The 14,530-nt window shown below is 33.3% G+C and overlaps 1 protein-coding gene across 1 annotated transcript; it reads left to right on the plus strand.

The window, feature by feature from the left end:
- The first annotated feature begins 4,505 nt into the window (after positions 1–4,505).
- On the plus strand, positions 4,506–12,232 carry LOC148621703 (lysM and putative peptidoglycan-binding domain-containing protein 3-like). Its single transcript, XM_088576354.1, has 2 exons — positions 4,506–4,950; positions 6,096–12,232. Exons 1-2 carry the CDS (start codon positions 4,675–4,677, stop codon positions 6,657–6,659), a joined length of 840 nt encoding a protein of 279 aa, XP_088432480.1. The 5' UTR covers positions 4,506–4,674; the 3' UTR covers positions 6,660–12,232.
- The last annotated feature ends 2,298 nt before the right edge of the window (positions 12,233–14,530 follow it).

A 14,530-nucleotide genomic window follows, 5' to 3' on the forward strand; every position in this document is an offset into this window, starting at 1 on the left:
GTAGCGGAGCCCAACCTTCGGGACACCTGACCGAAGAACTCGGAGTATGTCCTAGCGGCTGGGCTGCTGTGTTGACGCTCTGGTCTACTCCCAGACCCCAGTTGGGTCGGAGATCGTTTCCCCACTGTAACTTTTTGGGAGTACGTAACGTGTAGTGGTTATTTTCATTCCACAATTTCCTCTCAAATATAACCTGTTACCTTAATCTGGTTCCTTGGTCAATATCACAAGCGACCCTATATATGTCACCAGCGATGACATCCTCCCAAGACAGGGTTTTGCGTCCACCTTTGCTCCGTCAAACCTGACTTCAATCAATCATATTTAGAGTAATAAAATTATCACTTTTTCTTTGATCTTTGCTTCTACAATCGGTTTGCCTTTTCATTTTTCATATAGGACACAGTTCCACTTTCCATGCTGGACCAATTATTTGCTGTGACACCTCAAGAACATACAAAATGACTACCAGAACAACCTTGTTTGATAAGGCAATGATATATTTTATCATTTGGTATTTTATTGAAAATGGTATATAGTACATTTGATTAATGAAAAATGTTACCTGGGACAAGCTGAAAGAGTAATCAAAGGAACCAAGATTCTAGCCGAAATCAAAAGAATGTAATCCAGGGACAAAAACCAGACATGGAAAACAGAAAAATACAACAAAGAACATAAAGTAACTAAAATAATACTTACAAAGTAACAAAAGTAAATGAGCAACTCGGCCTCCACTAAAACTGGGAACATGGACCAGGTGCACCGGTAGGGTAAAAAAAATACATCGTAGTTGATGTAAAACTAAAAGGCATTATCATTTTAAAAGAGTAATCAAGAGAACCAAGATTCAAGCGGAAATCAAAAGAATGTAATCCAGGGACAAAGATCAGGCATGGAAAACAGACAAACACAACAAAGAACATGAAATAACCAAAATAATACGTACAAAGCAACAAAAGTAAATGAGCAACTCGAACTCCACCAAAAAAACTGGGAGCATGGACGCTTACCGGTAGGGTAAGCGTCCTCTGCTTTTTTTAGAAACACCCACCGAGTTGCTCATAAAAAGTCAAGTCCAGGGCAGACGAAAGAAGAAAGGAAAACTATGACTACAAAGCAACAAAAGTAAATGAGCAACTCGAACTCCACCAAAAAAACTGGGAGCATGGACGCTTACCGGTAGGGTAAGCGTCCTCTGCTTTTTTTAGAAACACCCACCGAGTTGCTCATAAAAAGTCAAGTCCAGGGCAGACGAAAGAAGAAAGGAAAACTATGACACTTTGAATAAATTAGTTTTCATGGTGCAGATAGATGCACCGTTCTAGGATCCACGAGTTCATGATGACGACTATAAAACTTCTGTAGTAATGACTCTCAGAAGCCTAATTGTAAAAAGTCTATAGCGCGATATTAAAGTCTGTGTAGATACGACAGGCTCTGGCATAACGTGTCAGTTGTGATATGAGAACTCCATATACGTAGGTGCTGATGGGATGTTGCCACAGATGAAAGGAAAGTTGACAATACGGAATGAAAAGTTTTTGCGTTTGTCTTATAGTTTTGTATATAGTTTTCCTTCACCATCGATCTCTATAAGTGCAGGTCAAGATATTGGACTGACTTCACTGTGTCTGTAATATCCTTTATCTCAAGTTCTTTGTGATAGATGCGATGTATAAAATCCCCGAAACTAGATTTTAAACGATGATACGTCATCATTCTATAAGGCGGAAACTGAGATTAAAGGATCTAGCTAAACGATGTTCCATCTAAAGTCAGCCTCATGAGAGTGAAGGCATAGGTCAGCTAGGAGAGGGGCACAATTTGTTCCCATTGGAATGCCGACCGTTTGTTGAAAAACGCCTCCACCACACTGGACAAATATGTTGTCGATAAAGAATTTCTACATTTTGAAAACACCTTCTTCGGTATATTTGGAAGATGATTTGGATTTTTTGTTTACAAAGTATGAGAGCAATCAAGGGAACCAAGGTTATAGCGGTAATCAAAAGAATGTAATCCAGGGACAAAGACCAGACATAGAAAACAGACATACACAACAAAGAACATTAAGTAACTAAAATCATACATACAGAGTAACAAAAGCAAATGATCAACTCGGACTCCACTAAAAACTGGGAGCATGGACCAGGTGCACCGGTAGGGTAAGCGTCCTCTGCTTTTCTAGAAACACCCGCCGAGTTGTCATAAAAAGTCAAGTCCGGGGTAGACGAAAGAGGAAAGGAAATTCATGACATGTTGAACAAATCAATTTTCATGGCGTAGATGGATACACCGTAACGATCCACGAGTACATAATGACGGCCATAAAACTTTTGCAGTGATGACTTCAATCTTATAGAAACATAACCCTGCTCCAGAAGTCTATTTGTTAGAATTCTAGCGCGATACAAAAAGTCTGCGTAGTCTCGGCAAGGACTGGCATAACGCATGAGTTGTGATATGAACACTCCATACGCAGGTGCTGAAGGGATATTGCCACAGATGAAAGAAAAGTTGACAATTTTGAATGAAAAGTCATCACGTTTGTCGTAAAGTTTGGTCAATAGTTTTCCTTTACCATCAATTTCTAAGTGTAGGTCAAGATATGAGGCGGACTTTACATTGTCTGTAGTATCCTTTATCTCAAGTTCTTTTGGGGTAGATACGATGTATCAAATCCCCAAAATTAGGATTGTTTAAAGATCATACGTCATCTATGTAGCGGAAGAGTAATCAAGGGAACCAAGGTTGTAGCGGTAATCAACAGAATGCAATCCAGGGACAAAGACCACACATGGAAAACAGACATACACAACAAAGAACATAAAGTAACTAAAATCATACATACAAAGTAACAAAAGCAAATGAGCAACTCGGACTCCACTAAAAACTGGGACCATGGACCAGGTGCACCGGTAAGGTAAGCGGAAACCGAGATCAAAGGATCTAGCTAAACGATATTCTTTCTTTCGGATCAGATCTATATCACCTATAAAATCAGCCTCTTAAGAGTGAATGAATAGGTCAGCAAGTAGAGGAGCACAATTTGTTCCCATTGGAATGCCGACCGTTTGTTGAAAAAGGCGTCCACCACACTGGACAAATATGTTGTCGATTAAAAATTTAAGCATTTTGTAAACATCTTCTTCCTTCTGTATATTTGGAAGATGATTTGGAATTTTTGTTTACAAAGTATGAGGAATCTCTACCAAGATGTTTTTAAGTCGGGATTTTAACTGAGTATATGGAATAGAAGTATACCGTGTTGAAAAATCATAGGTTTTAATGCTATTATATTCTGATAGTTGTCTTGAACTGATTGTCTTCAAAAGATCTTTCGAATTTTTCAGGATCCACATTGAATTAATACCACTACGGGAGTAACAAGTGTTGTTGTAGGACTGCAAACACTCTTTGACAGCTGTGAGTATAGAAGTTAAAAGTTTTGAAAGAGGTTTGGTGGTACATTTGCAGATCCAGCTATGAAACGTTCTTTGTATGGATTCTTGTGGAGTTCATGAATCCAGTACATAGACGGTAAATCACAGTCATCGTCCTTGGTAGAGAGACCAAAAGAGGATAGCACAGATTTATGGTTTTCCACAATTTCTTCTTTGGAGAGTGTGGTAGCAGTATAGGTCTAATCACTGCTATTATTTTCTACGTCTTCCTCTGATAATAAAGATTGGATGTAAAACGTTTTGCAGACAAAAAACAATGTTGTTTTGGGCTTTGTCTACTGGTACGACAACATATTTGTCGTATATAGTAGACAATGATTTTGCTACATCAGGCTCCTTGAAAAGTGATGCAGCATTGGCACTCATTGACCTACTTAAAACTTTCTTTTGTTTCAAAATTAAGGGCCTCACGGCCTTTAACCACTCTGACAGAGAATAAATGTCTTCTTGTTCTCGTTTTATCCATTTTCTTTCATAGTCCTTCACGGCATCCATAATAACTTTAAAGTTATAATTCCAATTTATAGAGCGCGGTTCACGGTACTTGGGACCTTTAGAAAGGATATGACGCAGAGATTCGTTTTCCATGATGGACAAACCTCCCGTAACGACGTGACCGAAAGGACCATATTTGAATGGAGAGTTTTTGCAAGAACAGTCAGGTAATTTAGTCTTGAAGTCCTCAATCTCGAGGTTCTGCAATAGCCTTTTATAATTAAAAATATTGGATGCAATTGGTACCAATTAATTATGAGGAATCGCTACCAAGAACTACCGTGTACCGTCTCTTGAGGAACAATGATGTATAACGTTTTTGAGTCTTGATTTTAACTGAGTATGGGGAATAGAGGTATAAAGAAAAATCATAGGTTTTAATGCTATTGTATTCTGACAATAATCTTGAATTGAGTGTTGCCAGAGGAAGACTGTACAAAAAAAATAATTATAAAAATTTCAGTTTTGAGTGATCGAACGCAAGGAAAATATTGTTCGGATTGTTTTGGATTTATTTTTATTTCGATCATCGATTCCCGAGAATATACGAATGGCTCTGTGCCAAGCACTTCCGCTCCAACTTTGACATGTCAGAGGATATGTGATGCTGAAATTTTAAATGACAATCAGAACGTTTATGACAAAATTTGTTTATTTTGATGATAATTTAGTATCTTAACCTATGTAGTTTCTAAGAATAGCTTCTTCTGTAATGAGTAGAGGTTATGCAAGACCGAACAGCCGGGGCTCGCTTTTCAAAAAAGATGATGACTATGCTCAGGTGCAAAATGTTAAAAAGTCAAACGTATATGTATTTGGGGATGCAGATGTCGAGGAAGACGAGATCGTTGAGTATGAGATGTCAGAAATGCGATCTAGAAATCAACGAAGTAAAAAGAAAAAGGAGAAAGAGGAACCGTTATATTTTGACAGGCAAATTACCGAAGGAGACACTCTACAGAGTTTATCCTTGCAGTTTGGATGTCCGGTGTGTATTGGTATAATAGCGACAATGCTTAATTTTTTACCTATTGTCACAACAGACTCTTTCATGCTAATTTTTTGAGCAGGCTCTGTTGGTACAAAACTGTACATGTACACTACTTCCGCTAGATTTCCAGTAAAAACTCAGTTCAACATTTTGTATGTTAAAGTGTTGCAATTACCTTTGAAGTACCAATTAAGTCTGCTAAGAAAATTAGCACAAAAGGGTTTATTTATCATAAATTTGACTCGAAACATATTTTTTTAAAAGGTCTAAATTTTTGTTTACTGTTGTCAAAGAAAAAGCATCTTGGTGTATGTACATTGTATCAGGGATGACAACAATGGGTAGTAAAATTGTCACATATATAGATATGATACCTTTTAGAATTTTAGATGTAGGCATACTACATTTTTGGTCTGCATCTGTATACAGCCTGTCACTTGCAAGATTTGTATACACTCTAAATAATTGTGGATCCTGTATACCATTACTGAATAGTATTTACTACAAAATGTAAATATATTTTGGTTATATGCTGGTGCAATTGTTGTGTTTCATATTGGTTCTTTTTTTAACAAATCCCATATTTCAGCCGTAAATTTGTTTAAAATAAAATGAGGATTCAAGAGAACATCCTTCACTTTTTAATTCATACGAAAAATGAAAAAACGTTGACCGTGTTCTAGTCCAGCCCATGCATGTGGTTGCATACGTGTAAACTACATTACTTTATGAGGATTTGACAAAAAAAATCAAGTTGAAAGGTTCATGGAGGTTAATAACCAATTCCTTTCTAAAATTCTTTTGTCTCAGTCTGATTTCAATCTGTTTTATTACATGTATGCATTCTTTGTATGAGAGTTTTGGAAACTTACAATTACAATGACCTGCATGTACACTTGTACCTGAAAGATACATTTAATATAAAAAGTAACCAATGCTTTTGTGAGTAATAAGTAGTTGAAATGAAATATGAAAAGAACCAGTGCACAATAAAAAGAAATGCTGACTGTTTTCTGAAAGCTCAAGACTTTTGCACACCATGTTCACTGCTGTCAACCTTAACCTTTAGCATACAATTCCAGTGTCAATCATTGTTTCCACAATTTTTACATTGAACGATTCATTCTGTTTTGTATTTTCAGGTGGCTGAGCTTAAGAGAGTGAATAATTTCATATCAGACCAGGATTTTTATAGCCGAAGTTCAATTAAAATACCAGTGAAACGATATTCATTCCTAACTGAATTAATGGACCAAGAAAAAGAAAAAGAACCCCCAAAGAAAATGAAAAATGGAATGACTATCATTGATGAAACTGAGGAAAAAATTGCTTATAGGGGTTTAAGTGAAACTGACACAGATTCTTTACATGATCTGAGTGATCCTGAGACCCAGCGCCAAGTGATACGGACCATAAGTATCAACGATACATTCAGAAGTCAGTCAAGAGAAGCCAAAGAATTCTTAAAGAACATGGACAAAGACTTGTCAAAAATAAGAAATTCTAGGCAGGAAAGACAGTCTTTAGATGAAGTTGTTTCTCTGTTGACTAGTAGAACAATTCAGCCATTTCCCAAGAAACCTGCAGCAGTAAACTGGGTTGACTGTGGTGTGCGATGGTGGACTATAGTTGTTGTTATTATAATTGTGGCCATATTGGTCCCTTTAATCTTTTTGGTATATTATGAAATAATGAACAAGTCATGATGACTTATAAATGCTAATATATATGTAAAGTTATTTTTGTGATAAACTATTTGTTGGCAAGTATGAATGTTTATGGTGTACATGTACATGTAGTTGTCTTTCAAATTCATTTGAAGATTGACATGCTGTTAAAATCATACTTTAAGATTAATATTGATGTGTACAAATATGGCTATATGTTCTGTATTTTGTTATGTAGAAATTTTTTATGAAAGCTGGCTATTTTGTTAAGAAATTTTATTTTTTAAAAACTTTGCCAACTTTCTCAAAAAAACTTTTTTTCTTCCATGTATCGACAGGGGGCATGTTTGAAAAAGGACATAAAAATCATTTCTAGAACTATTGTGTTAGAACTAAATAGGATCCAGATGTTTCCCAACCATTCTCATTGCCAAACAGCCTATAAGGCTAATATTAGTTTTCTAAATGGTGCTACAATTTTGGATTAACGAAAGATACAGGAAGAGGCAAACCGTGACTGATGATAGATATAATGGTGAACCACTTTTAGAGTGGTTTTCTGTCAGAGATTTTTTGTTACTTTCTTTTGTATACCATAGGGTATGTAAGTCTTGTTATTTGACTCCGTGGTTTCATGAGAATGGGTCCTAATCTACCATTCAAATGCATGGAAACTTTGTCATTTACAATAAAAAGGTGTTGAGTTCAGAATTAAAAATTAAACATTTTCGATGTAAAAATACCAATAAAAATGTCAAATATATATTTCTTTGTGATAAAAGTGTTAAGAAAAACAAAAAATAGAAGATTTTGCATTGATATGTAGCATCCTGAGATCCCAGAAGTAAACAATAAAATGCAATCGGTCTTTGGATTTCAATATTTTCTACACCAAAAATTTTGGCAAGGAAAATGAAACTGGAATGAGACTTACTACTCCTACTGTGAGAAGTAAGCTCTACCACTTTAGATGCAGAACAAAATGTAAAAATATTTTCAGACTAAAAAGTTATTTACTGCCACTTTTAAAGTGTCAGTGTTAAGTCATGGTATGTCTCTTTCTGCAATGTAAATCATCTAAACTTTTTTATGATTTCCTTGCCTTTCAAATGCTTAGATCTTTCATAGTAATATTATTTTTTTCTGATCAAGATTATGATGATGATACACTAGTGTGAAAATATGTTTCTATACAACCACAGAAATATTTGCAGTTATTTAAAGGTACATGTATAGCTCTGTTGGTCATGTCATTGTCAAAATTTTCCATAGGTACATGATTATATCTTTGGCCAGCTGTAGACTGCCATGTGGTGTGAGGGTTTCCTGGTAGTTCATTGAAGACCCATGGGTGGCCTTGAGTTGACACTTTTCAACCTGGTGTTTTTTTTTCTCTTTGACATATTCACCAAAGCCAATCTTGATACAAAAACAACCATTTGCCTAGTTTGCGGGCTATAATTTGAGTAAAAGTGAATGGATCTTTATGAAGTTAAACTGCAAGCTAAAATACCACAAAAGAAGGTTTTTGTAGATTTAAAGGGTTGTGGCATTGTAGAAATTAGGAGTCAAAAATTTCTAGCACTTATGTCAAATGCAAATTTTGAAGTTCTTTGACCACTTACATATTGCTCAGAATTTTATGCCAAATCAAATGCTTAGCTACAATACAAATTTAGAGTTGTATTAAGTTAAAGAAGTTTAATTGTTTGTTGGGGTTTCCAGTGGATGATTTGTCTCATATGCTATCATACCACATCTCCTATTGTTCCAAATGTTGTAACCATACTTGTCCCAACTATCTGTGGTCATATCAAGCTTTGCCCTAAAACATTTTATTCAGATTTTGTGTTATAGTTCAGTTATAGCATTCATAACAACAAAAATGCTTGAAAATCGCACACTGAACGATGCAATTTTGAATTACCTTTTCCAAGCTGTTGCATTAATTGTTTCCATATGAATGGAGCTATGTGTATTCATAATTGGTTTAAAAAAAATCTTTAAATGGTTGTTATGAATTACTTGATCTTCATGTTCACTGTATGTCGGATTAAGAGTTATTCTACAGTATACAGTATACATGTTCTTGTCACTAAAAATAATTCAACCTTTATAGATATACTATACTTATAATCTCTACTTGTAGTAGACTGGACTGAAAGCTGAATTATTGCTAATTTAGTCATCCAAAAGCAGCCTGATGTACTTCTAATCAGACCTGTTACCTACCAGGCTATGAATTTAAGAGATCAATTTACCAGTATATTGTATTGTTCAGTATATTTAAAGGGTTAATGCTGTAAATTGATTTATTTTCTCCCTACTATTTACTAAATTTAAAGGAGTCTTTTGGGTTTACTATGTACACTGCACACGGGTGTTTTATTTTGCAACATGTGTTGGGCCAATTTTACCATTGATACGTTTCACGATGGAAAAGAATTCATACTGAAGAACCACATTGAAAATTGTAACTCTTCAATATATAAGAGGAAATGCATGGTTAGTGTTGTTCTATCAAATGAGTTGTAATACTAGTAGTATTATATTATGCTTAAAATTTTAGTATATTCAAGTACAATTTTTCTCTTCAGTTATGTTAAAATGACAAAAAACTCACATTACACATGTAACTGTACTGAATACTGAATATATAGTACTTACAAAAAGTAAGTCCATTTTACATATCAAAACTATAATATTAGAGTGTTGTTTTGTGGCATTGGTTCAGTTACGCTGTAGATGTAGGGTTATATCATTACCATAATTATAACTGTTTATAGTACTTGTGGTGTAATAGTTTATTTATCATACACACCTGCAATTAGTTTTTATTTAGCTAATGTGTAAATGAATAAAAAGCAGTACTCCAATAGCAACACTCTGAACTATAGCTTTGAAATTTGTAAATTAGCCATTTGGTGTGTATATTATAAACAAAAGATTAAAAAAACAACAGGTCTATCTTTATTGAGATGGCTACTTGTAGTACATGTATATTTTTTTTAATTTTAAACTTTCAGATTACGTAGCCTCTGAACAAGTTTGTATTTACAGTAGTAATGTGAAGATAAATACTGCATATTCAGAAGTTATGTTGTGCATCAATTAGGCTATTGTGATAGTGTTAAAAATGCAAATTTAATTTTTGTGATTTTGAGAAAAATCCTGCATAAGTTATTTAAGAAGTTCCAAATGCGAGTTTCAATGACAATGTATTATAAATTCAAGTAAGTCACATTTTTCGCAAAAACAATGACTCAATTTTACAGTTATTACAATGTACATTGTACTTGAAACTGTAATTGAGGAAATGAATTGATGTCATGGGACCTACCAATCTATGCATCATCTTTACATCTCTCATACTTTCTTTTAATTGCTTACTTGTGATTCACTTCACACACTTTGAATCCTTTTTTAGTCAAGAAAGTTCTTTTATTACAAGTAATCTATATTACCTTTTGTGCAATATATTAATCCTGCATTTATAAAAATTGTTCACATATTATAAGGAATTTAATTTTCACTTTCATCTATTTCTAAGCTTCCATACATGTGTTCATTGTATGACATGTGTAGTTGTTTCTTTAAGATGAATCACCACAATATGGTTGCATTGTAGTTAAAATGTTTTTCAAATTGATTTTTGTTGTAAACCTTGAAGACCATGATATGACTGTCAGATTAAGCCTTAAGTTTTTTAGTGCAGTGCTGGACCTTTTCTCATAATCTAATTAGACCAATGCTTTGTGTCTAAAACTTAGCGGGAATGTTGGTAAAGCTGCCCCATTGGGCTTTGTCACTGCCATTTTTTAATTCATTTTTTCACACCTGTCTATTGAAGGAAGTTTTGCATGCTATGCAGCTGTCTATCCATATTATGATAGCACTGGTACCTCAAAATAGCTTGAAGGATTCTAATGATTTTGTATCCCAACACACATAGTGGCAAGGTATTATATGATACCCTCCGAAATGTTGAGTGTCTATCCATCTGTCAGTCCATCTCCCTATACGGTTTCCTGATGATAACTTGAGAAATGATCAATGAATTTTTTTTGACACTTTGCACAGTTGTTTAGTACCATAAAATACAGGTTAAAATATATTTTCAACAAAATCTTAAATGCAGTTTTCAAGCAAGGCCATTTTGAATATTTTGACTTTCCCCTTTTTTCACCATTTAATACATGACAGGGTATGTTCCATTGATGCAATATTTAAAAAAAACACGATGACAAGAAACTCTCATTGTTTTTTGTTTTCATTTTTTAGTTATTAACTTCACATGATGAAAGGACGGGCAAGCAAATCATGAGCTTTAGTTTAGCTACATGTATTTAAATTCATCTTAACAGAATATTTCATGTTGCTTGTTCCACTACATTGTAGACATGGAAAAAAGATTGATTGTAACAAACCACATATCAGTGTTAATTTAGTTGTGTACTGTGATACATCAGTTTATTGGGTCATCTATTTTCTTGCATATACATGGATATTTTTTTTCATGTTCTGTTAAAAGAAATGATAGATAATATTACATTTAGACAATGAAATGTTCTTTTTGGTTACATATATTGTACTTAACACTATATATTCATATGCTCACTGAAAAAATGTTTTATTCATATTTATGACAAAAGTAATGTGTAAAGTAAGGCATTACATAGGCAAAGTTATGTAATATAATGCATAACATCAGGCAAATAAAGTAAATGCAGTGATCAAATTTAATGGGAAATACTTGCTAAATGCATGTTAAAATTAAATTTTGCTAGTGGAATTTTATGTATAATATAGGTAAAGTCCTGAAATAACCCAGAAAACTTAAATTTGGCAAGTGTTAATTTTCAGTAATTGCAAAATTTAGCTAGTGGAAAAAATGTTGAAATTCAATCCCTGTAATTGTAATGGTACATTGTTGGTCTACAAAGTCATGGTAATATTATGCATTACATTGCAATGCAATTGACCCCAAGTCTGATGCTCAGCTGTTTTATTAATACAATATATATATATTTTAAGTTTACAATGAATAAAATTACTTTAATTTGCAACAAGCATTCTGATTGGTTGGTTCTCTTTGAGCAAGGCAGGTTATTTCATATACACATGTAACCTGACTTGGTACTAGGACATCATTAATGGTGATTTGTCCAAACACTGCAATTCAAATAATCCCAAACAAAATACTGTATTGATAACAAATCACTTATTAATGTTTGGAAATTAAATTATAAGAAATGTTTCTAATTTTTGAACATGTTATATTCAACAACTTGGTTTGGGCCAGTTTACACTTTTTATGAACTGCAAAGTGTGAACTGTCGCAAACCAGGTTATTTCTTAGAATATATTTAATAAATATTACTTTGTTTCTCCACATTGTACCTAAGTTAATGATTTATATTTTCATGTCTTCTTAAATTTCATTACAATGTTGTTAAGACTAATTCTCCACTGTACAGGTGAAATATTGACTAAATCTCCCTTGTGAAACCCTTCAGATGTTACTTAAGTCAGTATTATAGGTAGAGGATAATATATGTAGATTTTATTTCAGAAATGAAATTTGCTGGACAAAATAAACAATGATAAATGTATAGTTGTTATCTTAATGAATGTACAGTGAAACTCATCTTAGAAATCAACTCTATTCAGGAATAACCTGTCTAAAAAAAAAACTGTTTATAATACCCCTATGATAATGTGCATTATATGTAATGATTATAATGCCCATATGACTATGTAAAGTACTCTATGTAAAAAAATATGACCATGATTGTACTCTATCTTGGAAGTTTGCTGAGGCAAGATCCACACTACACCAAGAATCAACTATGACAACTAAACCAGGTCATGCCAACCTTATTTTATCTAAAAATAATAAAAAGTGAATTTGTTTTAGTGCTGGAATTTAACTTTATTTTTTGCGAGAGTTGTAAGAGTTACTCTGAAAAAATTCTACATGCATCAGTAATGCATTGTTCAATGACCGTGGCTGTGAAAACAAAATAACTCCTTAAATGCTAAGCAACTATAACAAAAATCTAGCAAGCTTTACTGGATTGACAAATGATTTATTTAATTTTACAAAAAATACATCAAGAAAATGTTATGGGTGTGAAACTGATATGACTCTGCAGTTTTGACTTACAACCATGGTAATGGAATGTTTTGTCAATGATTATGCCATGTAATTGTGTACCAAGTTTCATGATTATATAATCTAAACAAAGATTTGGTCTTTTTCTGTATAATTTCTGACCTGTCTGTTTAATTTTTACTCTAGTCTGTCCTGGATTTACTTAACTGATCATCCAGGATTTTTTTAACGATGCATAATTGCCCTGCCTTTTTATTCCAAATTTGATCCTAGCACTAAAAATCAATTGCTCCATTATAGCTGAAACAGAACTTAATTGCATCCCCCACTGTGGCATCTAGGTTAAGTTTATGAAAATAAACGAGCGAGGATGCTTCTTGTTGAAGTGAAGTATTGGATAAATAATAAGTGGTTATGATTTATGTATTACAGTGTTAGTTTTTGAGGAGTTGCATCTACATTTGAACTTTTTGTCCAATCACTGCAACAAAATTTTTCAAAACATAACGGCAATGTAGTGTGCAGATTAGTACTTCAAAACAATACAAAATACCAAATATCAAAGGATTCCATCACATGGTTTCCGAGTAGTTGCATCCACAAAACCTAATGGATGGATGCCTACAATTACCATGCCCTTTTATCGCTAGGTATACAGTTCTGATATGATGAGTGGTATATTGTTCCTGAGAGGAGTATTGTTGGCTGAAATCTAGCTTCCTGCTTGACGAACTTATTATATTTGAAACCCAATATATTCTTCATTGCTTCATGTGTACTGGAACCATATATTTGATCCCAGAAAAACATATTCTATAGGATACTAGTAACATCTTATTTAATGAAATACCTTAGGATAAAACTTCACAAGGAATTATCTTACGTTTAACAGGTATTGTGTTTTTGACCTATCTGTGCATCCTTCACAACTTGTTGCCTGGATAGTGCCTCTATTTTTACCGATTTCCTTCCAACCTTGGATAGGATTAACTTTGACAGAAATTTTTTCAGAAGGGGGACTTAAATATAGTAAATTTAATGACAGGTTTGCAGCACTTTTTTATGGATGTTGAATGATGAGTAGCTATAAAAGCTTGATTTTACTTAAATCTTTTATGAATGACCACTGTTTATTTGGTATAGAGATTTCTAGAGTGCAAATATGTGCATGTGGGGTATTGTGTGTGTGTGCACACTAACATTCTTTAATTAGTACACAAATCTACCTACATAGTGACCTCTCATAATGGTATGCAGTATTCAATAGAACATTAAATTTAAAAAAAAAATACCATCAGATTACATGTATATAATAAATATTACAAAAAAAGACTTCAAATTGCATGTGGGACATGGATTTGACTTTAAAACTGGGAGAGTTTTGGAGAAAAGGGACTACATTTTTTTTTATTAAAATAAAAAATAATGGGAACTTCAAATATTACAATGTGGTTAGTATTGAAGTTTAATGATTGTCGTAGGCAATTAAGGCAATCTGATATCTAATATGAATATAAAATTTAGTTCATTAGAAGCAAAACAAAATAATTTCTTTTATATCAAATATCAATGACATGTATTTTGTTTTCAAATACTACTACATACATGACCATGTACATTTTCTGATAGATAACTTACATAAATTTTTAAGGCATTCTTTGTTTTTAAAAACAAATATGGACCTTCGTTATCATGAATATATATTTGAATATAAGATCAAATAGGCATGGTAAACTTTATACATGTAATGTATAATTTATCATGGGATAAGATTTAAGTGGATTTTTTTATTCTT

Source organism: Perna viridis, chromosome 3 (genome assembly GCF_037379345.1).
Source record: "Perna viridis isolate PV_CMFRI_1.1 ecotype Kerala chromosome 3, ASM3737934v1, whole genome shotgun sequence".
Lineage (NCBI taxonomy): Eukaryota > Metazoa > Mollusca > Bivalvia > Mytilida > Mytilidae > Perna > Perna viridis.

Excerpts from the sequence above, each read along its gene's own strand:
- LOC148621703 (XM_088576354.1), top strand. The coding sequence starts at position 4,675 with ATGAGTAGAGGTTATGCAAGACCGAACAGCCGGGGCTCGCTTTTCAAA. Across the intron at positions 4,951-6,095 it reads CCTTGCAGTTTGGATGTCCG|GTGGCTGAGCTTAAGAGAGT; the intron begins GTGTGTATTGGT and ends TTGTATTTTCAG.